The following is a 25,788-nucleotide window of genomic DNA, read 5'->3' as shown; positions in this document are numbered from 1 at the left end:
ATCGGAGCAATTTCACGTTGGTGTACCTAATATTTAAAAATGGGTATTCCTGAATGAAAATCCACACAAAATTGCCTCTTATCGTTTTTTTAATGTTTTAAAAATGACTGAATGTCCAACAATTAGAAAAGTACCTTTTTAGCTGAAAACTGGGCTAAGCAAGAATCATCCACGACAGTGGTTCAACCGTTTACATAATTTATATTTAATCTAATAAATTTTAAATTCAACAAAATACTTGAGGCAGCATGAAGAGGGAAGAGGAGAGTTACGGAGTCCTCCTTTGGGTGAAAAGACAGTTTATAAAGAGGCAAGATTCCCATATATTCATCTCTATAAAACTCAGAATTCCTTTCAAATCAATTGATGAAGATGATGAACATTCTAGACCTATAAGCAAGTGTCATTTACAATTATTTACTTCAGTGAAAACCTGATTTTTTTTTTTGTATGTATGCAGGATGAAAGAGGGACTCTTAAATTTAATTCAAGATATAAGAGGTGTAGGGAGTTTTCTAGATTGTAATCTTCAAGCTTCATACATCGATGATTTAACAGAATTCCTCGCTTGGCCGAATGATCAGGGTGAGCATCGCTGTTGGGTTTCTAAGTGACTAGCCCACCCCTCAGCACAACAAGATAAACTTTAGAAGGGATACTAAAGTTTAAGCATCCTACTGAATTCCAATTTACAAAGATATACAGAAACCACTAAAAGAGCTCAGCCTCAAAACTGTGTAATTGCAGTAGAGGTAAGTGCAGTACAAACATAACATGCTAATGACGGGGAGGGGAAAGTGGGAGCAGAGAAGAGGTAGGCATATTTAAAAGCTCCCAATAGTGGAACAGATTTCTGATTTGCAGAGATGAGACAGGGCTGGTCAAGAATTGTTTGCATGAAATGACAGCAAACAGGAGCAAATCCCCCCCCCTTCCCCGCAAGCCTGTTCATGCAGGTTGCTGCTCTGGAATATTTCCTAATACTCAAAACAGTGGACTGCCTTCCATTCACACCCGCCATAATTCCTTGACTACATCATGTTACAACAGCCATTAATGTACAAAATTATTCCAGGAGCACTCTAGTCTCAACATCTACAGGAGTAATTCTTTGTCATCTTCACTACTCTGGGTGTAGTAAGCCACAACCAAAGCAGTCCTCTTTCTAAGTATAGAACAGCTTTGCTTATGCATTAATCTAACAGTGCAACGGAAGAATTACTAATCTGTACAAAAAACTCTACAGTTTTTAAAACAAAAGTTTATTTAAACAAGCATAAGCAATCAATTAATATATTTCCACAGCAAGATAAATATCCCCATTAAACTATCAGCTCATTCTATGGCATACCATAGTGTTGGGCTTAAGACAGCTGTACAAGTGGGAGAGGGGCTAACATTAGTGTTATTTACACTGACATATTCAATAGCCTATACAAGAAAGGAACTAAAATTATGCTGGCGGGGGTGCAATTTCATTGTTCTGAAAACATCGCTGAGTTTTTTGTTTGTTTTAAATCCACAATGAAGCATGGGCTCTACGCAGCTGAATGGCTCCAGTTATATTCTTCATGGGGAAGAGCAGAGTGGCGAGGTCTTCAATGGTGACTACACAGTGGGGGTAAAGAAGATAGATGTGGACCTTGTTTGCACTGAAAAAACTGAGAAGGTACAAGAGGGAGGCGTCTTTGGGCAAATGCAATTCTTCTAATTAACACAAACCCAGTATAATTTGGGGGACCCTAATCAAAAAGGTTCCATTACTCTCTTTTTTTAAAATTCCATTTAGTTACAGAAGATCTTTGCTTTTACACTTATAACCACCACACAAAAAGTGGCCATAGGAAGTGGCTTCTGTGCCCACCAGTACCTCACCTGGTACTCAGCTGAAAGTCCCTCACCTTGCTCAAACGACACTCTCTCGGTTACTGGAAGCCAAGACTGCTCTGCGACAAATGGGACAGGTAGAGTTCTCAGACAGCCAGCGATCGATGCAATGCACGTGGTATTCATGAGAACAAGGAAGCTTCCGCAGCTTGTTTCCCTCCGTATACTCAGTGATGCAAACGCTGCAGGTTTTCAGGGCATCACTTTCACCAAAATTCCTCATGGCTAGGTTGTCAATTTGCTCTTTGGTGAGGCCTCTCGGTTGATCATCATCCTCTTCATTGAGCAGAAAAAACTGTGCCAGGCTAAGAAATGGCAGAGACCCACTTTCTTCAAAAGTCACCGATCCCCTGGCATTCCGCCCTTCCCGCCGAGCCCCAGCCACGGAGCCCCCTTCGTTGCTGCTTTCATACGACTCCGCTGAGCCAGGATCAGGGACTTCACTACTGGAGCTACTATTCCCACTCGATGGCTCTGCCATGTCTACATTGGGATTTGGTGCTGGACCACCAGGATCAGCATCGCTATCACTGTACATGAAGTAACTCAGCTCCCCAAAGCCAGTCATTATCTGCCTCAGCATGGTCTGAATGGCCACAGAGGTCGTTTCACTCAAGCCCGTGTTCAAGATTCTGCGAATAGGAATCCGAATGGTACTGACATAAGTTCTCACTCCTGCCCTTTCCGAGCGTGAAAACGTACGTCTAAACCCTCCACGCTCACTTTCGTAAGTGACGGTATTGTTTGGGGTCTGGGACCTTGATCGAGTTCGGTTGGCTATACTGTCTCTCTGCCTGTATTCTCCTGGCCGGACTCGTCTCACTTGTAAGTCAAGGACGATAGTTGGAGGCCTCTGTCCAGGGGCTGCCGCCTCTGCGCTGCCATTTGTTTCTACAGAACTCGTTGGCTGAGGAGCAGGTCTTGCTTCTGGGGCTGAGAGCAGCACTGCATTTTCGCTGGGCACCTCAGCAGCGGCCGCATGCTGTCTTATCACCATGTGCTGTCTCGTTCTAGAACTTCCTTCAGCTTCGACGGCTGGGGAGATGTCAGGTATCTGTGATGAGGTATTATGATTCACCCTACGAGGAGATTCATTCACTGGATTCAGAGGTGACCTACTTCTATCAGTCCTAGCTCGTGTCCTCCGCTGCTCTGGACTTCTGCTTCTTGATCTTCTCTGGCCCCTGTGAGGAAAAGTTTCTTCATTTAGCTCTTCAGGGGCACTCATTTCTGCTCCGGACTGCCTTACAATAGGAGGAGATTCCGATCTTGGAGTCTCAGTGTCACTTTGGTTATTTTCCAGATCCTCCCCTCCGGATGGTTCTACAGACGGTTCACCCTCTGCTTCTGGGTTTGGGTTCCCGTTATTACGATTGACGTTTATTTCTAAACTGAATCTGAAATCCCCACTGTTTGGGTTAGTCCGGCTCACTGCCCTCCAAGACTGGTTTCCTCTCTGCCCACTGCGTGTTGTATTCCCAGTCTGTCGAACTGAATTAAGCCAATCTATTATGGAATCGCCATTGGACACATCTTCTGTGGATTCTGCACCTGCAGGACAAAAGCAACTGCCAGAGTTAGGAAACTGGGCAATTTTGGGTAAAACATTTCCGTACACAGTTCTATAAATCACAGTTTTAACACAAGGGCAGCTGAAGCAGTAGAACAAAGCAAGGGTCAAGTTGCAACTTTAAGACCAACCAAGTTTTATTCAGAATGTAAGCTTTCATTGTAGGAACAAAAGCTTACATTCTGAATAAAACTTTGCTGGCCATAAGTTTACTATGCCTCACAAAATTAATCAGGGTAGAAAAGCAGTTATCAAAAATGGCTGAACAGGTAAATTGGTCACACCTGTAGGCCAGAGGAGTCAATTACCTCTCAATTAATTGAAACTGGCAGACAGCTGCCATGTCAACTAGTGGGCATTAATAGGCAACAGCCTACTTCATACAGTACCTGCATCCCGACTTAGTACCAGTCCTTGGATCTTCTCTATTACTTCTCTCTTGAATCTCCCATGAGCCTGTATACCAGGGGTGGGAAACGTCAGGCCTGATGGCCGTTTATGGCCCTCGAGATCACTTGGTCTAGCCCTCGGGCCTTGCTGGGCTGAACCCCCCCCCCACTCATGGGCATTGTGAAGGAGTGCTGATGGGATATGTGGGTGCCTTTAAAGGTCTGCTGGGAGCAGCTGAAGGGAGGGCTGGCAGGCGTGGGGGGTGGGAGCCAGCTACCACCAGTTCAATTTGCACGTGATTATCTCAGATGGTGTGACTTAATATGCTAATATTAGGGGATGTGGTCTGATATGCCTGAACCTAGGCATTTGCCTAGAGCGGCAGGTCGGTGTGCGTGTGTGCTGAACTCGGCTCTCCCCACATGACTTCAAATAGAAAAACCATTATTTGCATTAATTTCGCCAGTCTGAATTGTTCTCCCTCGGCGGAGCACTGTTTCATAAGTTGATAATTTTGTATGGCCTGCCAATGATGTTATAAATATTTCCAAGCGGCCCTTGGCAGAAAAAAGGTCCCCCGCCACTGCTGTAGACCCTTTCCATTACGTGAGGAGATGGCTCCTTCCACAGAGGAAAGTGCCTCTGCTAGTGGAATGGCATCCAATCCAAAATTTGCATTTCACAAGAGTAGGCCATTTCCTACAACTGTGCAAGAAGTAGCTCTTATTCTGCAAGGGCAAGACAAAAACTGTTTCTCTCAGATATCTCTCATTGCCTAATCCAACATCACCATGCCCTGATTTCACCAATCTGTGTTCAATGCAAACGGCATCCTACTATACACAACTTTATTCCAGTTCAAAGGAAAGGGCCACAGAAGCTGGATTTTAATTCAACACCAGGCAGGCAGGAACCCAAAGAAGTTCAGGGTCTCATTTAAAAACAGGCCCAGAGACACTACATGTGAAGAAGTGTAAGAGTGCCAGCATTGCCTTGGGCCAGTCTATGGGTCTCCACCCTCTGAGCAGCGTATGCACAGGCAAGACAATACAAATGAAACAAAAGTCACTCAACGACACCCCGCACAGATTTGTGCTCATCTGGCACATACTGAAAACAGCATGTATTCAGTGGGATTTGCCTAACTGTGTTTATTATCAAAGATTTCAGGTTTTCACGGCTGGTAACATCATTAGGGTTTGTAGAATCTTTCGGGCTCAAGTGCCGTGTTCTACTGGAGAAAGTTTTCCTTCCAGACGTTTTGTTCTCAGCTGCGGAGAACATCCTCAGTGGCGTTGCAGCCGGAGCAGGTGCTCTGACCTTCTTGGCTGCTGTGCATTGAGTGGGGCCAGGGCTGCTGGAGAGCTGCTATTTATAGGCTGGAGGGGGTGTGATGAAAGGGCAATTGGTTTGTGGATGTGCCCATTGTTTGGTGGGGCTTCCTGGAAGGGTAGTGATAAGGAAACTGGCTGTTGAAAGTGACCATTGTTCTGTGTTAATTGCTGGGAGGGTTGGAAGGGGTGTGAAGATAAGGAAGATGGTTGTTGACTGTGCTGATTGTTCTGTGTAATGTCCTGGTTGTTCTGTGACTTTCTGCAATTTATAGTCTGTAGCAGCTCTCCAGCAGCCCTGGCCCCACTCAATGCACAGCAGCCAAGAAGGTCAGAGCGCCTGCTCCGGCTGCAACGCCACTGAGGATGTTCTCCGCAGCTGAAAACGAAACGTCTGGAAGGAAAACTTTCTCCAGTAGAACACGGCACTTGAGCCCGAAAGATTCTACAAACCCTAATGTGTTTATTATGACTGCAAGTACTAATGAGGAAGAGTACAAGCTGCTTCTCTCTGGCCATAAAGCAGTGAAGTGCAGAACACTGAATGGTCATTAGCATTATTTGTATGTTCATGAACAGAACAGAAAGGTCTATAGAAACTGCATTAGACTACAACTGATGGCTAAGCAGCACACTGGAACCTGACCTGTACTTCTTACTGCGACACCTTTTTAACACCACACATCCTGGCTTCAACATTTCATAGTGTCCTGCTATCCAGACTTAACAAAAAGTGAACATTACATACCTCTATTGTCTTCACTGCTTTGCTGTGGGGGACCCTCTTTAATGTGCTGCAACCTTCTTAGCAACTCTTCTTCAGTAATCTCACCTGAGGAGAGAGTTAGCAAGAAATGTTCCAAGTATCAACACACCCAAGCTTCCACCTGACAGTTCCGAGACATCAAGGGCAGAACCAAAGCAGAGATGTCCACACTGGGCTTGGGGCACACACAAGCACTGGAAGGTTATTTAGTTTAGTTCTGTAGAACTTTATCAATATTGATTATGATAAATACGAGACAGTCATGGAGAATTTGCAGGAAAACTGCATTTTGTTTTTAAAGTCACCTCTGCAAAAGACTGGGAGAAAATAACCCTACCTCAGGAAGCATCAGGGTTGAATGGAGAGGCCCAACAAAATGTAAGCAAGCTGAAAAACTGAGAGTTCACAGCCACTGAACATTGGTTGAGAAAAGTCAATGAACTAAACTGGATGGGGGGGAGGGGGGGCAGGCAATTAAATTCGTGATAATAAATATTGTTATAACAAAGGGATAATCAAGCATTACAAGAGGAATGTGAACAAGGCACACTTAAATGGGGAAAGAATATAATACTAACAGAGAATCAAAGCTGTGCTGAAGTCCAGACTGCAATAAGTTACAACAGCTTAAGGAAAAGACATGGAAGTACTGAAGACAACATTAGATCAGGAACAATGTTCATGGCAGCAGCTACACTGAGGAAAAGGGGCAGAGAACAAGGAAACAGAATAATATCAACTAACAATTGAGGAGACAAAATAGGCTCAGCAAAGCTAAAGGAAGCTAAGCGATCTCCCTTGGTTTCTCCGACTACCCCAGAAGACAGCAAGCTACAGCACAAAGTAGCGGGGGGGTGGGGGGTGGGGGTGGGAGGGGTGTCAACTTAGAATTAGTTGTTAATAAGTCCAAATTTTAGTCATGATAAAAAAGCTTGTGGGGGGGGACGGGACACTACGTAGTCGGTAAAATAACAGATAGTTGGACTATATTACACAACACTAAATAGAAAAAATACTAATGGATATAAAACACTCACGCAGTGTGATTAATTTGTATAAAATGTAAAGAGGGGGGAAAAATCAATCAGCATTTCTGCAAGGTTCTCACCACCATAAAATGTGGGAACTGAGAACAAAGGCAAAAGTCTAAGCTTGAAACTTTTCCCTTACAACAGGCATTAATAGTCCAAAGCAACGTGAAAAAGGTGCATGAAAAGTAAAACCAACAGTGATAAGGAATATTTTTAAGAAATAAAAACAAATAGTTCATATTAAGAGCAACTTCTGTAGCATGGAGCTGTGCACTTCAGCCTCAGCTGTCAAGCTTTGAATTAAGAGTAGACACGAGCATGAAACGAACCACAAATTGTGGTTTGTTCTGAATTGGTTTGTTTGATCCCGTTGCACTTGAACAGGAAAACAAAAACAGCTTTTTTTCTTGGTGTGTTGTTTGGGTCGTGTTTGGTTCATTTTTCCAGACACCCTGCTGCTTCTGGTCAGATTGGCTCCCCTCAGAGCTTCCTGAGAGTGAAACTGACCAGAAGTGGCAGGTGGCTGGAGAAAGCTGGGCTGCCACTTCTAGTCAGTTTCACTCTGAGGAAGTTCTGAGAGGTGTGATTGCTAAGGAAGCCACAGCAAAGCTCCTTGCCACTTCTGTTCAGTTTCTTGGTCAAGGAAAGCTGCCCTGCTGCTTCAAGTAACTTTCACACACACACACCCTTCCAACTAGCCAAAATCCTAACAGCTTATAAGAGTAGAGTGAACCCAACCAGAAATTGCAGGGCAGCTTCCCTTTCTTTACCCACCTTGACATACTCCTAGGAGAGCAGTTTACTGGGGGCACCTGCTTTGAGGAGGCTGTAGCTTGCCCCTCCACCCCCCGCCAAAAAATAATCCAATTCACACCAAACTTGGGAGAGCAGATAGAGAAGAGTCTGTTGAAGAGTTTGCCACAAGTCTGATGTCTCTAGCCCACTGGGGGAGGGGCATTCTACACTTTTCTGAACCAAATAAATCAACAAACTACGAAACAGGCCAGGACACTGGAAAAAAAAACCCATGTAAATTAACATGAACCAATGAACTGAGCAACCCAACGAATCATGAAATGAACCACCATTTTCATATTCTGTGTCCATCCTTAATTAAGAGTAGTATTAAAATTCAGGTCCCTTCCAGTACAAAATTAAACGCGCTTGGATGGGCAGAATAACATACCTGGGGTACCCAGCAAGTTGTTATCCCTCATTAGCCTGTAATCTTCTTCACTCAGATTATTTACAAAGTGATAGAAGGCTTCTTCCCGATCCAGTCGGTCCAGCTGACTTCGACGCTGAGCTTCAGACTGATCAGCAGTTCTTTTGCTGTTGGAATCTGAATTTTCCATGTTGATAAGAAAAGGAAAGATCTGCAAAAAAGAAGAAAGGCCATTTATTTTGGCAGCCATACATGTCCCCCCCCCCCCTGCTTCACAAAATATAATGTTGCTTCCTTCATGGCTGCATATTTGTTATAGAATGCGGCACAGTTTGAAACATTCCGATTCTCCAGAACCTCAGGATTTTGGCTTTTCAAAATCAGGTTTCTAGCCCCAGTGGTTACAAATACCTGCTTGAAAATCTGCAGGAAACAATTAGCAACTCTTCTGGTTCCTGAAGTTTCATTAATAAGGTTCCTAGGGGTCAGAAAGTATGGCTGCATTGTCCTGTGTCACTCCTAGCCCTGCCGTCTTTTGGCTAAAGGTAATAAAATTAAAACATCAGGCAATTCTCTTGTATTTTCAACATGTAAAACAGGGCAGCTGAAATGCCGCACTAGAGAGACTTCAGAGTTTGCACTAACCAGGCCTGCAAACAATACCAGCTAATGTTCCGAATGGTGGAAGCATCACATTATGGCAAAGATGTCTGAAAATTCATTGGCAGCCATCAAAATGTGGCTGGATGATTATTTGCTGGAGATGCTTTAGGCTGATCCTGCATGGAGCAGGGAGTTGGACTAGAATCAGATGGTCTGTATGGCCCCTTCCAACTCTATGATTCTAAAATGCAAAGTGTCTGCAGGGCATTTTAATACTCAACATAACTCCAATTACTCCTCTCTTGTGGTGCATGGGCTGGCTTGGGGCAACTGTCAGTGAACACAGTTATTTCCCAGTTTTCCATGGAAAAAACGGAAAGTTATGATACATGTAACACATTTATTTTCCTACCAAAACAGCAAAGTGTGCCTTAGCTTCCATTCTCCAAGTCTAACCTCTAGCAGGTCAGAAGAGGCAAGTTCAGATCAGAAGAGGCAAGCTCTGGTCCATGTACAACACTAGCATCTTTTCTTTTCAATTCCCAGAATAACAATACCTAAGACCACCTCCAGAACCAGCTCCACAAAGCAGGGTACAAATGGTTATCCAGGCAGCTCAGAGAAAAGGGTTCCAAGATATCTCTACCCAATTCTGCAAGCAGATACACAGTATCTGAAGAAAAAAATTAAAAGGATGTGACCATCCACAAATTGCAGTCTGAAATTAAGCATGGATGCTACAACAAGCTTGCCATCCTCCTGCTGAGCAAAGGAACACCACACCAACAGCAAAATCAGCCCAACAAGCACCCTCGGGTCAATGTGAGTTACAAGCTGCTGCACCCTAAGCTACCTTCACAAATGTATCTTTTTGCTATCTGGGAGGAAGAAAAAAAAAAGATTAGAAAACTTCTGTAGTGTAAAAAACCCCGCATTATTTGAACAAACAGTTGCGAGGCGATGTACAGTGTTATAAAGACAATAAAACCATAAAACAAGGATGAAAACATATAGTATATTAATTTAAAATCAAGTGGCTACATTTGCAGTTCCCTCCCATTTCTGACCTGTGGGTGCCTTGAGGATGTGGGAGAGAGGAACTGGAGCAGTTAAAGGGACGGAGAGCAAGGGAAGGGTGCCAGCCATGAAATAAACTGTTGCTGCCCTCAAATAAAAGTCTGGTGGAACATCTCTGGCCTTGCAGGCTGTCATTATCCAAGGCCTAGGGCAGCCTACAGGCTCCAGGAAAGCCTATGCTAGAATGGTAACAGGGCCTACATTTCCCAGCATTCCTTTGGTCCCTCTGATTGGGTGGCAATTTTTGGAGGGAAGACCTGCCTGGGGGGTGGGTGGTACCTGGAAGGACAAAATAAAAGGCCCGCTAGAAAGGGAAGTGTGTTCTCTCTAGAGCCAGGCTGCAGCAGGAGGGTTCCTTTTGCTCAAGGGGTGGTGAGTGTGTATGAGATTAGAGGAAGCGAACATATAGCTAGTCACAGCAGGGCTTTTATTTCTTTGTACCAACCTTTACTGTTTTCATATTCATTGTTGCACTAAAAGTTTTTACAAACTGCTTATTGTTTTGAGCACTTACAATAAACTTCCATTTGTTACACTGCATGTCTTTTCAGTCACAAATAGAAGGTGTTTTGTTAAGAAGAAAAATGGTGGGTGTGTGTGCTCTGGACCCTCCCAGACAGTCCCTTAACAGAGCGGTGGTAGCCAGTAGAAGGCCCTTCCTGGTCCCCTGCCAGTGTGACACAGGCACTATGGAATTGCATAAGATCTTGCAGGGCCCTGAAGTAATTTGGCAGAGAGTTCCACCAGGTTGGGGCCAGGACCAAAAAGGCCCCTGTCAAGGACAGCCAGATATCTCTAAGGCTGGGGATCACCAGAAAGTCGTTATCTGAGGAGCATAGTGCTCTCCTGAGGATGTACTGGAAGAGACAGTCCCACATATACATTGGTCCCAGACTGCTCAAGGCCTTGATGGTCAAATCCAAAACCTTGAACTTGACTCAGTGCTCCACCGAAAGTCAGTGCAACTGGCGCAGCACAGGTCAAATATGCACAATCCGTGGCTTTCCCATCAGGATTCACAATGCTGCATTCTGGATCAGCTGGAGCTTCTGGGTCATTCTCAAGGACAGAAAGCTTATGCCCACAATAGAGCAAGTTACAGTAGTCTAGCCTGGAGGTGACCATTAGATGGAAACAAACAGGAGAAATTGGAAGTCCTAATACAGGAAGAAGACTATGACATAATAGGCCTTACTGAAACTTGGTGGGATGACACTCACAACTGGAATATTAGGATTCAGGGGTACAACTTATTTAAAAGGGACAGGCAAATGAGAAAGGGCGGAGGCATAGCAGTATACGTGAAGGAAATATGTGAATCTGAGCATGGCAGCGCAGTTGAGAGTCTCTGGATGAAAATAAAAGGAATAAGAAATAACAGTGATATTATGGTGGGGTCTGATATAGACCACCAAGCCAGGCAGAGAACTTGGATGAGATACTCCTACAACAGACTGCAAAGTTCTCCAGTAGAAGGGACACCACCGTGTTCATGGGAGACACAGTGATCATAGGAGATTTCAATTACCTGGACATCTGTTGAAAGTCCAACTCCGCTAAAAATAAAAGGTCAAATAGATTCCTGATTTGTCTTGCTGACAACTTCCTTTTCCAGAAATTGAAGAAGGAAACAAGGGGATCTGCTATCTTGGACTTGATTCTCACCAACAAGGAAGAATTGATTGAAGAAGTAGAAACAGTGGGCACCCTGGGGAGTAGTGACCATGTGATTTTGGAATTTACAGTCTTAGGGAAGGGAAAAGCTATACTTAGTCAGACTTATAGGTTGGACTTCAGAAAGGCAAACTTCAACAAACTTAGAACTATGCTGGGTAAAATCCCATGGTCAGAAATACTTAGGAAGAATGGGGTTCAAAAGGGGTGGGAATTTCTTAAAAGAGAAATACTGAAAGGGAAATCACAGATGATTCCTATAGAAGAAAAAATGGAAAAAGCCTAAAGAAGCCAAGGTGGTTCCATAAACAGCTCTCTAAAGACTTGAGAAAAATAAAAAAGACTTTTAGGAATTAGCACGAGGGCCTTATAACCAAGGATGAATATAAACACATCACCAGAGCTTGTAGAGAAAAAGTTAGAAAAGCTAAAGCTCAGAATGCGTTTAGGCTGGCCAAAGATGCTAAAAACAACAAAAAAGGGTTCGTTTCTTATGTTCAGAGTAAGAAAAAGAGCAACAACATGGTAGGCCCATTGCCAGGGCAGGAAAGTGAAAGTGTAACAGGTAATGAAGAGAGGTAGGAACTGCTCAATTCCTACTTTTCCTCAATCTTCTCTTCTGAGGGAAACGGTGCTCAACATGGTAAAAACAGAACATATAATGAGGGTAGGGAGTTTCAACCTAGGATCAGCATAGGGGTAGTACATAAACACCTAGTTTCTTCAAATGAAATTAAATCCTCAGGGCCAGATGAATTGCATCCAAGGGTTCTAAAAGACCTTGTGGATCTAATTTCTGAGCCTCTTGCTAGTATTTTTGAGAATTCTTGGAGAACAGGAAAGGTGCCGGAAGATTGGAGGCAGGTGAATGTTGTCCACATCTTCAAGAAGCAGAAAAAGGAGAATCCAGGCAACTACCGACCCATCAGCTTGATGTCTATACCTGAAAATGTTTTAGAACAAATAATCAAACAGTCAGTCCTGGAACATTTAGAAAGGATGGCTGTGATTACTAAGAGCCAGCATGGGTTTCTCAAGAACAAGTCATGTCAGACTAACCTGATCTCTTTTTTTTGAGAAAGTGACTACCTTGCTGGATCAGGGGAATGCTGTAGACATAGATGTAGACATCTTGATTTCAGTAAGGCTTTTTAAGGTTCCACATACTACTATCCTTGTTGACAAGTTGGTAAAATATGGTTTGGATCCTGTTACAGTTAGGTGGATCTGTAACTGGTTGGCAGATCGCACCCAAGAGTGCTTGTGAACCGTTTCTCATCCTCTTGGAGAGGCGTGACAAGTGGAGTGCCTCAAGGACCTGTCCTGGGACCTGTTTTGTTCAACATCTTTATCAATGATTTAGATGAAGGAACAGAGGGAATGCTTATTAAATTTGCAGATGATACTAAATTGGGAGGGGTTGCAAATACAGTAGAAGACAGAAACAGGATCCAGGATCACCCTGATAGACTGGAAAACTGGGCTAAACCAATAAAATGAACTTTAACAGAGATAAATGTAAAGTTCTGCATTTTGGTAGGAAAAATCCAATGCATGGCTATAGGATGGGGGAGACTTGTCTTAGCAGTAGTATGTGTGAAAAGGATCTTGGGGTTTTAGTGGACCATATGCTGAACATGAGTCAACTGTGTGATGTGGCGGCTAAAAAGGCAAATGCAGTGTTAAGCTGTATCAACAGAAATAGTGTCCAGATCACGTGAAGTGATGGTATCGCTTTACTCTGCTCTGGTAAGACCTCACCTGGAGTATTGTGTTCAATTTTGGGCACCACATTTTAAGAAGGATATAGACAAGCTGGGACCAGAGGAGGGCGACAAAGATGGTGAGGGGTCTGGAGACCAAGTCCTATGAAGAAAGGTTGAAGGACCTGGGCATGTTTAGCCTGGAGAGGAGGTTGCTGAGAGGTGATATGATCACCATCTTCAAGTACTTGAAGGGCTGTCATATAGAGGATGGTGTGGAATTGTTTTCTGTGGCCCCAGAAGGTAGGACCAGAACCAATGGGTTGAAATTAAATCAATAGAGTTTCCAGCTCAACATTAGGAAGAGCGGTCCCTCAGTGGAACAGGCTTCTTTGGGAAGTGGTGGGCTCTCCTTCCTTGGAGGTTTTTAAACAGAGGCTAGATGGGCATCTGAGAAGCAATGAAGATCCTGTGAATTTAGGGGGAGGTATTTGTGAGTTTCCTGCATTGTACAGGGGGTTAGACTAGATGACCCTAGAGGTTCCTTCCAACTCTATGATTCTATGATTACTGTGGCTAGGTGAGGGCAAGTCAGGAAAGGGGCGAGCTGCTAGCCTGACATGAGTGGAAATATGCCAGTCTGGCTGTATGTGTGAGCTGGGTCTCCATATTCAAGGAGGCATCCAGAGTCACATCCAAGCTCCTGACAGACTGCACTGGTACCAATGGCACCCATCAACAGCAGGCAATCTGAACCCTGAAGCCACCCCCCACCCAGTCACAGAACCTCCATCTTTGTCAGATGGTTTCAACCTGCTCTTATTTAACCATCCCACCATGGCCTCCAAACCCACAGTCAGATTTTGTGGGGTGGCATCTGGGTGGCCATCCAGTAGCAGATATAGCTGGGAGTCATCAGCATACTGGTGACACCCAAGCCTGAAGCTCTGTGCCAGCTCAACAAGGAGGCAGCATGTAAATGTTAAACATCAGGGAAAGAAGTGCCCCCTGAGGGACCCCACACATAAGTAAACTAACATTAGGCAGCGTGTAGAGGACACATTCTCTTCTAGCGCCACCCTATGTCCTTAACCCTAGGGAAATGAGGTAAGCCATTAAAAGAGCCACCCTACAAACACCCACATCAGCAAGGCGGTGGGTCAAAAAATCATAATCGACTGTGTTGAGCGCTACTGTAAGATCTAATAATAGCAGCAGCGTCAACCCACCTCAATCCAGCTGCCTACTGAGGTCATCTGCCAGGACAACCACCACTGTCTCTGTCCCATGGCCAGGGCAGAAGCTGGACTCCAACAGATCCAAAGGAAACCCTGGAGCTGTTAAGTCACTTTTTCATCCAGGAAACCATGAAGCTGTTCAATCACTGATCTCAGTTACCTTATTCAGGAATGCTAAGTTTGAAACTTAAGAGATAAATCTCAAATTTTTAACCCATCTCAAAGTTATCTTGGGAAAGAATCCCCTATCCCAAATATGCAGCCATGCAAAAGACCATTTTCTGGGCTCCTTATACAGCTGCTGAGATAATCTAAAAACACTATCGTATGTATGAAAGGACGATTAGGGAGATAACCAACAGAAAACCACAGGAGCGCAGAACACACACACTTGGACCTAGATGACACCACAGGGGCAGACTCCTCAACAGCTGAGAGACTGCGGAGTGTGTCTTGTTGGTCAAGAACCTTCTCAAGAGGGCAAGCCAGCAGCACACTGCAGACCACCAGAACCTGGAGGCCCCTTCCTATATTCTCAGGGAGGACCAGCTGCCAGCTGTTAAGTGATGACGGGAACCATTACAAATGAGTAAGGGCTCCCAAAGACTCCAGATTCAACAGCCTCCTGCTATGCACACCAGGATTGCAGCTGAATTGTACAAAAATACAAGATGTCTACAGTACTCCTTTTGTAGTTCTTTCTTAATGACACCCGAGATCTCTACACTTGCTGCTTATTCTTTGATTAGCACTCCATTTCTGCAGTCCTCCTTCATAATCTTTCTGAGTTTTTTTTACTGTCACCAATGAAGGAAAGATGTGGCAGGGCATAAAATTGTATTGCGCTTTTTAAAAATGGGGGTACATGAAGGGAGGCCTTGGCAGTCAAGGTTCATGATTCATGTTGGGTAGGGGCTGAGGAAAAAGACGCACCCCGACATAAAGGAGACGCAGGTGGCATTACCTGTTAGAAAATACTATACAGAAGCTACATTGTGAACTTGGAACATGAGCCTATCATGGCTCCTGCTAATTCCAAAACAAAACCTGCATCATGAACACACGAAGCTTGCAAGAAACAGCTCCCCATTAATATCCAAGAAGAAATACTTTATTGATAGAAAACCGGGAGGATTGATGCAAACTGGATCTTAAGAAGCAGGTGGACTGAGGAGTCAGGGAACTGATGCCCAGACCAGCTTAGCCAAAAGCAACCCAAAGGTATCACAGCTTGTTCTAGGCTTGGCTTTTTCCTCCTGCCCGTGAATTATGGCTGGCCAATGGCAAGCAGGCTGATGACTTAGCAATGCTCTTCCAGGAGATGGAGGTACAAGGGGGCCCAAGACAACAGCTGGGGATTCTGCCTGACTGCAGCAAAGGAGGCAGATAGACTAAGGTTTGTTTCAATCTCACCAGCTGTGATCTACTTATCAAAACCACAGTTTAAACAAGCTGCAGTCTGTCTTGGCGTCTGAATGTCCCCAATAAATTACCTTAAGCTGTTAGTTGTACCGTATCCTACAACTATTTTATAAAAAATGACAATCGATTTAGAAAAAATAAATGTGGAAAGGCATTTTAATAGAAAAATGCTCCTACGGGGAAACAAAACATTTTACTGAGGTCACAATCAAGTGAGATAAAGTCCTTGGGAGTCTCAGTTCTGCAAGCCCATCTCCAATACAGTGTAGAAGTTGCAAGAATATACAAAACAGAAATATGTTGTGAGATGTTCTGCATACCTGCTGGAATATTTTTTGAGGAGCAAGTTTGTTCGGGGCACCACTTCGTAAGAACAACTGAATTTTTCTGTTGTGTTCTTAAACTGGTACCGTGCCCCAATCTTCGCCTACTGGAGAAAAGATAGCATGAGACTCCATTACTGAAAGAATTTCATGAAAGAAACCTAGTTCCTTGGAAATAAAGCCAATGTTCTACAAGATCATTAAAACATAAGATGCTAGGGATTATTAGGAATGGAACTGAAAGCAAATCAGCCGGTATCATAATGCCCCTGTATAAATCGATGATGCAGCCTCATTTTTGGGTACAATTCTGGCCACCACACTTCAAAAAAGATATAGCATTGGAAAAAGTGCAGAAAAGGGCAACTAGAATGATTAAAGGGTTGGCGCATTTTCCCTATGAAGAAAGATTAAAGCGCTTGGGGCTGTTTAGTTTGGAGAAACAATTGAGTGACATGATAGAGGTTTCCAAGATTATGCATGAGATAAAGGAAGTAGAGAAAGAAGTACTTTTCTCCCTCTCACAATACAAGAATACATGGGCACTCAATGAAATAGCTGAGCAGTTGGGTTAGAACAGATAAAAGGAAGTACTTCATCCAAAGGATGATTGACACATGGAATTCACTGCCACAGGAGGCGGCAGTGGCTATGAACATAGATAGTTTCAAAAGGGGATTGGATAAATATATGGAGCAGAGGTCCATCAGTGGCTATTAGCCACAATGTATAGATGGAACACTCTGTCTGGGGCAAGTGATGCTCTGCATTCTTGGTGCTGGGGGGGGGGGGGGCAACAGTGTGAGGACCTCTAGTGTCCTGGACCCACTGGTGGACCTCCTGATGGCACCTGATTTTTTGGCCACTGTGTGACAGAGTGTTGCAATGGATGGGCCACTCGCCTGATACAACAGGGCTTCTCTGATGTCCATGACAAAAGCAACAAGAAAGCTGCGCTGTAGAAAGTCAGCAACGAACTCTTACTGAAAAAGCAAAACAAAGTTTGAATCCAGTGGCATCTTTAAGACCTACAAAGTTTTATTCTGCTATAAGCTTATGCTTGCTATAAGCTTATGCTCTGAAGTGTGCTATCAGAAGAAGTGTGTGTGTGTGCACAAAAGCTTATGCCCACAATAAACATTTGTGGGTCTTAAAGGTGCCACTGATCTCAACCTATGTTCTGCTGATTCAAACCAACATGGCCACCCACTTAAATTGGAAAACCAAGTTATTCTCAGGAGCTAGCCCGGAAAAGTGAGGATAGCAGGGGTCCACACTTGTGCTCATGAGGTCATCAGTGGTGATAGTCAGGATACCCACCACTAAGGGGCACTTTTCACCAACCCCTTTCCCCACAGTGTGTATCAAGTACTTGTGTGTCACACAGGCAGAAAAAACAAACAGGAAGGTTGCACCAGATTTTGGAAACATCCAGAAGTAGAAATACCAAAAGCAGCCAAAGTTTGCAAACCTTTGGACAAGATCCAAGGAATATTCAAGCGCTACGCTACAAAGAATAGAACTTCCACTTAAGAATAGTTATAGACTGACAGTATGTAGAATTTAAATTTAAAAAGCCTTTTATTTTCAATGCCTGTTAAGAAAGTCTTACAGCTTTTATTATCAAGGTGTTTGACTATACAACCAGTTCCTATAAACATCCTTCAGAAAGGAATGTTCTGATCTGTAGTTTTGGTACTTTTAATACAGTACCATCAATAATGGAAGGTGCGTTTACAGCTCACCCACAGGCTGACCCCTATATTTTACACCCTCTCCCTTTCACAGTCTTCCCTTGCTGCTGCTGCTGCTACTTTCTCCTCCTGTGACTGCCACTTCCACTGGCTTTCAGACTTGATACAACATGAAATGTTGCCATTTTCTTACTTGGCTAGGGTTATGAAATTAGGAACAGGCCATGACTGTCCAAGCTTGACCATGACAAATTTTGTTTATTAAAACTAAGGATGGTTTCTAACTCTGGTTTAGAAGGATGGTTTCTAACTCTGGGTGGCCTTAACTAAGCCTGAGCGACGAGGCAAACTCTTTACGTTCGGGAAGTCCCTTGTTGAATCACTGGCATCTCTAACTGGAGCTGTCAGTGACTGACCCATGAACTTCTTACAAGCAAATCATGTGCTTCACTACTCAGCTTTGATACCTAGACCAGAGGTGTCAAACTCATTTGTTATGAGGGCCGGATTTGACATAAATGAGACCTTGTCAGGGCGAGCTGTGTGTCTCATAAAATGTAATGCCAGGTAGCGGACATATAAACTTTACAAAGGGCACAGACACACAATTAAAAGATTTTTTAAAACTTAAAATAAAACACGCTTAAAATATTAGCCCGCTTGCAATATTTTGTTTTACAGCCTCTAATAAATGTCGCCTCTTGCTATGAATTATTGCATCAAAAACTGCAGGCAATGTCTGTGCTGTACCAGGCTTGAATAGGTGCTGTTCAGGTGTGCACATCTGTCAGTTGCAAACCTACTTTTGATTCATTGACATTCATTACAGACATTTCATGGTCAATGCTTTGAGCCTAGGACCCAGAGGAACATGAAGCAGCTGGGCATTGTGAGCTTTTGTACAGAAGTTGCTTCAAGGGCTAGTCAAGAACATGTGAAGGCACTATGGCACAGACTGAGGGCTATGTGCTTGTCTACAAAACTATAATTTTCCCCAGAAAAATGACTACAACTAAAAAAAAATACAACTCCCCCCCCCCTAAAAAAAAACAACTACAAGAACAGAGAGACAGCCCTGTACAGTGGTCTGTGTCAGCCTACTATCTGGGAAGTCTAAATTCAAGACCCCCAATCAAAGGAAAATGTGAAAGAAAAAAATAAGGAAAATTTGCTGGGTAAACCTGGGGTGGAACACACTCTCAGCCTAATGCTGATATTTCTCTTCTAAACAGTTCACATGTTTTCCTTTTGAGAAAGATGGGAGGGCGTGAGTACAGTGAAAAAGAGGAGGGGAACCCAGTTACAACCATAACAAGCCCAACAAAACTCTCTCTCTCTCTCTGTCGCAAGGCAAAATGTTCATACCTTCACTAAAACATTGCTAGTCTTAAAAGCACTCTTTGCAGCTCTCCCGATGGTGGGGACTGGCAAAGGAAGCTCTGGCTCTTTCTTTCCTTCTCCAGGGCAGGTGGAGGGGGAGGCTTGTCTCAGTAGCTCTGCAGAGTGATTAATTGAGCCTGGCAAACTTAATCACCCAGCGGAGTTATAGAGCCAAGTTCCCTCATAGGCTGAGGCTGCTCCTCCCTCCTCCCTTTGGGGAGAGGGAAAGGCTGCTTTGCCACTCTGGCCTGTCGGGGGAGAAACACAAAATGGCGACTGAAAAAAGCAGGCAAGGGAAAATGATGCAGATGACACCCAGTTGCTGGAGGGCCTGATTGGAGCCCTCTGTGGGGCTGATCCGGCCCATGGGCCGCATGTTTGACACCACTGACCTAGACCTTGGGCAGCTGCTATCAAGAATGATCTTTCCTTGTCTAAAACCATGGACAGCCACCAGTCATGTTCAGAATAGTGCGCTAGGCCTGACTTACACAGCTCATCACATATAGCCTACAGCTACTTCAATCTACTCAGAATGCCTTCATAAAACCAACTGGATAGCTTTGTGTTTAACTACTTAAACATAAAAGTAACATATCCATCTTCTTCAGTCATGTGTTAAAAGTGTTTCTAAAAGGGAATGCCTCATTTCTTCCCAATAATTCTTTATATATCTAGAAGTGTCTTAGATTTGTCATGGTCTTACTTTAAGACAGTTTTGCATCTTAAAGTAAAACATACAATATTGCGAGGATACAAATTAAGAGATAAATTCTCATACAACCCCAGCATCCCAATCACATAAACGGGTTCCTTTAATTGCTTTAATTGTTCCTATAGTCAGTTTACACCAATTTAAATGTTGGCATACTTGATGCCAGATTTTTCTAAGCTTGGCAGGAAGTGAGACATGCCAACATCTTAAAGAGGCCAGCAGTTGGGAAATAAAGCTTGACAGTTACTAAGCAAAGAACTATGGGACAAGCACATGAAATTAGGTGCAAAATAAAAAAAATATTTATGTCAGTAATCATTTTGCAAGAATAAGAGTTTTTAGAATGGCTCTTCCTTTTCTAAGAAAGACACCTTTTAAGTAAATCTATTTTTTATCACTGCTCTTCTAGGCACCCCAGTTCTACCATCCCCCTGAATACTGGATGGTACCCTTTTACCAGGCAATTCCACATATCTTCCTGCTTTAGACTTTCTCCTACAACAACTATATATGCCCATCCATGCCAACCTGGACCAGGGCCTAGAACACGGGTGTCGAACTTATTTGTTATGAGGGCCAGATCTGACATAAATGAGACTTTGTTGGGCCAAGCCATGTCGGTTGGGACGGGCCATTTCAGGCCAGGCCAGGTGTGTACCTATTTAAGATAGCAGACATAAAATCTTTATGAAGAACATAGATATACACAATTAAAGTTTAAGAAAAACTTAAAGCATGCTTAAAGCATTAGTACTCATTGGTCTTAAGGTGCTTTCTTTGTATCTCTTCCATGGGATCCAGAGAACTGGGCAAAGGAAGCTCTGGCTCTTTCTTTCCTTTCCCAGGGGCCTGGGGGGAGAGCCTCAGCCAATAGAAGGAAAGAGAGACTTGGCTCAGTAGCTCTCCTGTGTGATTGAGAGAGCTTGGCAAAGCAATCTCTGCCTTTCCCCCTTCCTTCCCAAGGGAGGAGCCTCAGCCAATGGAGAAAATAGAGGTTTTGCTCTGTAGCTCCTGTTTGATTGAGCAAGCCTTGCAAAGCAAGCTCTTGTGCAAAAGGAAGCAAGAGAGAGAGAGGAAGCAGATGACAGTCAGCTGGTTGGGGGGCTGATGGGAATCCTCTGGAAGCCTGATTCGGCCCCTGGGTCTCATGTTTGACACCCCTGGTCTAGAAACTTGCCTTTTTTGGCTGTGCTATTCTGTAAAACAAAGCATACTATAATAGTGTGAAGTATTAGCTGACTTACTAAAAGTACCTGAGCTTATGTGGGAATTCAATATCATCATCACATCCATCAGAACACACATCTGATCACACCACTATGTAAGAATTAGCCAGTAAAAGAGAAGTCCCTAAATGGTTCTCAACACCTCTACTGTGACAAGGAGCATTCCAACTTATTTGTATTTCATTAATCACCTGTATTCTGAATACAGCAAACACTGCCAATAGTTCAATTTTTTTAAAAAAAAGAAAACAAGATCAGTAAACTCATCACACCTTCCATCCATATATGAAATTTCATAAAAACTGCAAGTTCAAACAAGTTAACACACCCACAGCGGGTGTTCTAGGAACAGTAGGGCTAAATTAACAACAGCATATTTCCTCTCTGAAAGGCTTCCTACCTGGAACTGCTCTCGCTACAGATGTCATGCCTCTGCCTCACAAAGAAACACCCCCCCCCCCAAGCAGATATTTCAGAAGGAGCCATGAAAATGTAAGCCCTATGAAGTCAAATGCATTCATTGGATTTAAAAACGGCAGTCCTCATTTGACCAACACAGATCCCCTGGAAATACTGGGGTGTTTGTGAGTTTCCTGCATTGTGCAGGGGGTTGGACTATATGACCCTAGAGGTCCCTTCCAACTCTATGGTTCTATTAGGAAGAACTTCCTGACCATTAGAGCAATTCCTCAGTGGAACAGGCTTCCTCGGGAGGTGGTGGGCTCTCCTTCCTTGGAGGTTTTTAAACAGAGGCTAGATGGCCATCTGACAGCAATGAAGATCCTGTGAATTTAGGGGGAGGGGTTTGTGAGTTTCCTGCATTGTACAGGGGGTTGGACTAGATGACCCTGGAGGTGCCTTCCAACTCTAGGATTCTATTAGGAAGAACTTCCTGACAGTCAGAGTGATTCCTCAGTGGAACAGGCTTCCTCAGGAGATGGTGGGCTCTCCTTCCTTGGAGGTTTTTAAACAGAGGTAGATGGCCATCTGACAGCGATGCTGATTCTGTGAATTCAGGGGGAGGTGTTTGTGAGATTCCTGCATTGTACACGGGGGTTAGACTAGATGACCCTAGAGGTCCCTTCCAACTCTAGGATTCTATGACTGTTAAGAGCGATTCCTCAGTGGAACAGGCTTCCTCAGGAGATGGTGGGCTCTCCTTCCTTGGAGGTTTTTAAACAGAGGCTAGATGGCCATCTGACAGCGATGCTGATTCTGTGAATTCAGGGGGAGGTGTTTGTGAGATTCCTGCATTGTGCAGGGGGGTTGGACTAGATGACCCTAGAGGTCCCTTCCAACTCTAGGATTCTAAATACAAAGAGGAACGAGGGGGGGGATATTTTTCCCCCTTTGCTGCAATCCTGCCACAAATGTGTACTAAACATGCATTTATTCGTGGGGGGGGGGGGGGAGGAAAGGTGAAACTGGATCTTTCTGCGGAGAGAAGAGCCACCCTCGGACTGAGCAGGGGGAGCCACGGAGGAGATTCGATCCGGGTAGGATCCCCCCCCCCCCCCCCGAACCGGTCTCTTGGGCCTGCCCGGCCTCTGGCCCAGCGCTGCCTCTTGGCCGCCCCGGGACCAGCAGGTGGAGCTTCGGCCCGCCAGGCCCAGCCTCAGCCGGCCTCCCCCGCCCGATCGAGCCCAGGCCCCGCCGAGCAGGCGGCTCCACTCGAGGGCAGGCTGCTGCCGCCAAGCCCCGGCCACTCACCTCCGCCTCGGCCGCCCTTCCGGGGTCTCCGTCCGCCGCTCCCTCCCTCGCGCGCGCCCCGGCCTGCCTCGCCGCTTCGTCACGTCCTTCCTTCCTTCCTGCGGCCTCCGCTCTGCCCGCCTCCGCCTCCCTTCCGCCCGAGCCCAACGGCCGGCGACGTCTCTCTCCCTCCCGCCCTCCCTCCGCTCTCTCAGGCGGCCATTTTATACTCCATTGTTACTAAGGAACTTGGGAGCCGGAAATGCTGGGAATGTGAAGGGTGGGGAGGGAGGAGAGCGGGGGGCGCCCGTCGGCGGCGCGCGCAACAGCGGAAGTAAGGAGACGAGGAGGCGGGACTTCCCGGCGCGCATGCCCAGCTCGGCGGGGTGACGTCCGCAAAGAGCTCCGCCCGAACCGTTCGGCTTGACCCCACCATAGAGTTGGGCGGATCGAGTCAAGGGGAGCTAGAGCGGCTGTCCTGCGCCCCCGCCCCCTGGCTCGTCTGGGCTCCTCACCAACCATTTTGAGCACCGCGAAGTCAGGGACGGGTAGAGTCGCCCGTGGCGGAAAACACCTGGAGGTTTTGCGGAGGGGAGGCACCTCAGCACGGTCCGGATGCCATTGAGTCCACTGTCCAAAGCAGGAGAGGAAATCCAAACTCTACATCAACAGGAGCCAAACCAAAGGCTGGCAGCTCCACGTTGAGATTGCCTAGGATTGCCAACCTCAACATGCGTCCTGGAGACCTCCAAGAGTTATTTACTGATCTCCAGACTTCGGGAAGGAGGAAATGACTGCTTGGACTCTATGGCACTGTGCCATGCTGACACCCCTCCCTCCCCCCCCCCCCGCATCGCCCGGAGTTTCCTTACCTGGAGGTGGCAGCCCTAGAAATGGTCAGAGGGACGGTGGCTCAGTGGTAGAGCATCTGCTTGGGAAGCAGAAGGTCCCAGGTTCAATCCCTGGCATCTCCAACTAAAAAGGGTCCAGGCAAATAGGTGTGAAAAACCTCAGCTTGAGACCCTGGAGAGCCGCTGCCAGTCTGAGTAGACAATACTGACGGATGGACCAAGGGTCGGATTCAGTATAAGGTAGCTTCATATGCTGGGGAGGGACGGTGGCTCAGTGGTGGAGCATCTGCTTGGTAAGCAGAAGGTCCCAGGTTCAATCCCTGGCAACTCCAACTAAAAAGGGTCCAGGCAAGTAGGCATGAAAAACCTCAGCTGGAGAGCCGCTGCCAGTCTGAGTAGACAGTACTGACTTTGATGGACCGAGGGTCAGATTCAGTATAAGGCAGCTTCATATATATAAACATATATAAAAATTCCTGCAGGTGGATGGTTGAGCCTGGGGAGTCCTCCCTTCCAGAGCAGCCATTTTCCTCAGGGGAACTGATCAGTTGGAAATCCAAGAGATTGTCAGGTTCACCCAGAGATTACGAACATAAGAGAAGCCATGTTGGATCAGGCCAATGGCCCATCCAGTCCAACACTCTGTGTCACACAGTGGCCAATATATGTGTGTGTGTATGTGTGCATATATATAATATATATACACATACTGTGGCTAATAGCCACTGATGGACCTCCATATTTTTATCCAATCCCCTCTTAAAGTTGGCTATGCTTGTAGCTGCCACCACCTCCTGTGGCAGTGAATTCCACATGTTAATCACCCTTTGGGTGAAGAAGGACTTCCTTTTATACGTTTTAACCTGACTGCTCAGCAATTTCATTGAGAGTCCATGAGTTACAGTATTGTGAGAAAGAGAGAAAAGTACTTCTTTCTCTACTTTCTCCATCCCATGCAGATTGGCAACCAAGTAGAGGGAAAGGTAGCTTCACTTTTTCCTCAGCAATGGGGAATAGTGTGTGTATACATATAATGTTTTAAAGAGACAAAATACCTGAAGACCATGCAAAGTGTGAAGCAGCCTCATTTGTCAGGGTCAACTTACTTGCACATTGCCCTCTTTACCTCCATAGTGGCACTAAATGCCTTTTGAGTGGTGCTGGTGAGTCTCACCACAGCCTGCCTGAGGGGCTAGCCTGCTGCTGGGCTGCCCTAGCGATGCAATGGAAAGCTTCCCCATGCACACTGTTTACTCATTAGCCCTGCCAACAGGGATACTTGGGAGGGGGGGGGGGGTTAGAAACTGAAGACAGAAATTAAGTAAATAAATAAAAGAGAACCAGTTTGGTGTAGTGGTTAAGTGTGTGGACTCTTATCTGGGAGAACCGGGTTTGATTCTCCACTCCTCGACTTGCAGCTGCTGGAATGGCCTCAGCCATAGCTCTGGCAGAGGTTGTCCTTGAAAGGGCAGCTGTTGTGAGAGCCCTCTCCAGCCCCACCCACCTCACAGGGTGTCTGTTGTGGGGGGGGGGAGGTAAAGGAGATTGTGAGCCGCTCTGAGACTCTTCGGAGTGGAGGGTGGGATATAAATCCAATATCTTCTTCTTCTTCTAAAAAGATGGTGATGGTGGCAAAGAAATTCTTCTTTACTGCTAGTGTTGTGGCATCTTGTTTGCACTCAGCCCAGCCCATTTCCCTGAGGAAAATGGCTGCTCTGGAAGGGAGGATTCAATTGAGCCTTTAAGTTCCCAGGAACTAATGCGTAGCAGTTATGATCTTGCAAAGTTCTTTGCTGAGAAAATTGCTCAAACACACACTGATTTGGACATTGGTTAAAACACAATTGAGACACTAGAAACCTCCAACATAACATCCGTTATGGATAACTTTGATTTGCTTACTATGATGGATAGTTACAAGATCTTGGCATCTGTGAAGGCCATCACTTGTTTGTTAAATTTATACCTGTGATCATCCTGGATGCCTAAAACATGTAAAGATCATCTCAGTTAGTCCCTAATGTCCCACTGAGCTCAACAGGAGTAAAAATAC

General features: G+C 45.1%; 1 protein-coding gene across 2 annotated transcripts; it reads right to left on the bottom strand.

Annotated features, from left to right (window-relative positions):
- Nucleotides 1-1,241: 1,241 nt before the first annotated feature.
- RLIM (ring finger protein, LIM domain interacting) lies at nucleotides 1,242-23,019 on the bottom strand. 2 transcript variants are annotated; one of them, XM_060249207.1, is made up of 5 exons: nucleotides 22,906-23,019; nucleotides 16,178-16,284; nucleotides 8,162-8,351; nucleotides 5,927-6,010; nucleotides 1,242-3,438 (listed from the first exon to the last, which is right to left on the bottom strand). In XM_060249207.1, the coding sequence occupies exons 3-5, from the start codon at nucleotides 8,328-8,330 to the stop codon at nucleotides 1,907-1,909; spliced, it is 1,785 nt and encodes a 594-aa protein (XP_060105190.1). In that variant the 5' UTR covers nucleotides 8,331-8,351; nucleotides 16,178-16,284; nucleotides 22,906-23,019; the 3' UTR covers nucleotides 1,242-1,906. The 2 variants fall into 2 exon arrangements, with proteins under 2 accessions (XP_060105190.1, XP_060105189.1); XM_060249206.1 differs by lacking the exon at nucleotides 16,178-16,284 and having other exon boundaries at nucleotides 8,162-8,352; nucleotides 22,906-23,002.
- Nucleotides 23,020-25,788: the final 2,769 nt, after the last annotated feature.

The sequence above is a fragment of the Heteronotia binoei genome, chromosome 11, assembly GCF_032191835.1.
Source record: "Heteronotia binoei isolate CCM8104 ecotype False Entrance Well chromosome 11, APGP_CSIRO_Hbin_v1, whole genome shotgun sequence".
Lineage (NCBI taxonomy): Eukaryota > Metazoa > Chordata > Lepidosauria > Squamata > Gekkonidae > Heteronotia > Heteronotia binoei.
This window is presented reverse-complemented; position numbering and strand designations above follow the sequence as displayed.

Coding starts and splice junctions, on each gene's coding strand:
- RLIM (XM_060249207.1), bottom strand. CDS start 8,330: ATGGAAAATTCAGATTCCAACAGCAAAAGAACTGCTGATCAGTCTGAA. Junction 6,011..8,161: donor CAACTTGCTGGGTACCCCAG/GTATGTTATTCT, acceptor CTCTCTCCTCAG/GTGAGATTACTGAAGAAGAG. Junction 3,439..5,926: donor AAGCAGTGAAGACAATAGAG/GTATGTAATGTT, acceptor TTTGTCCTGCAG/GTGCAGAATCCACAGAAGAT.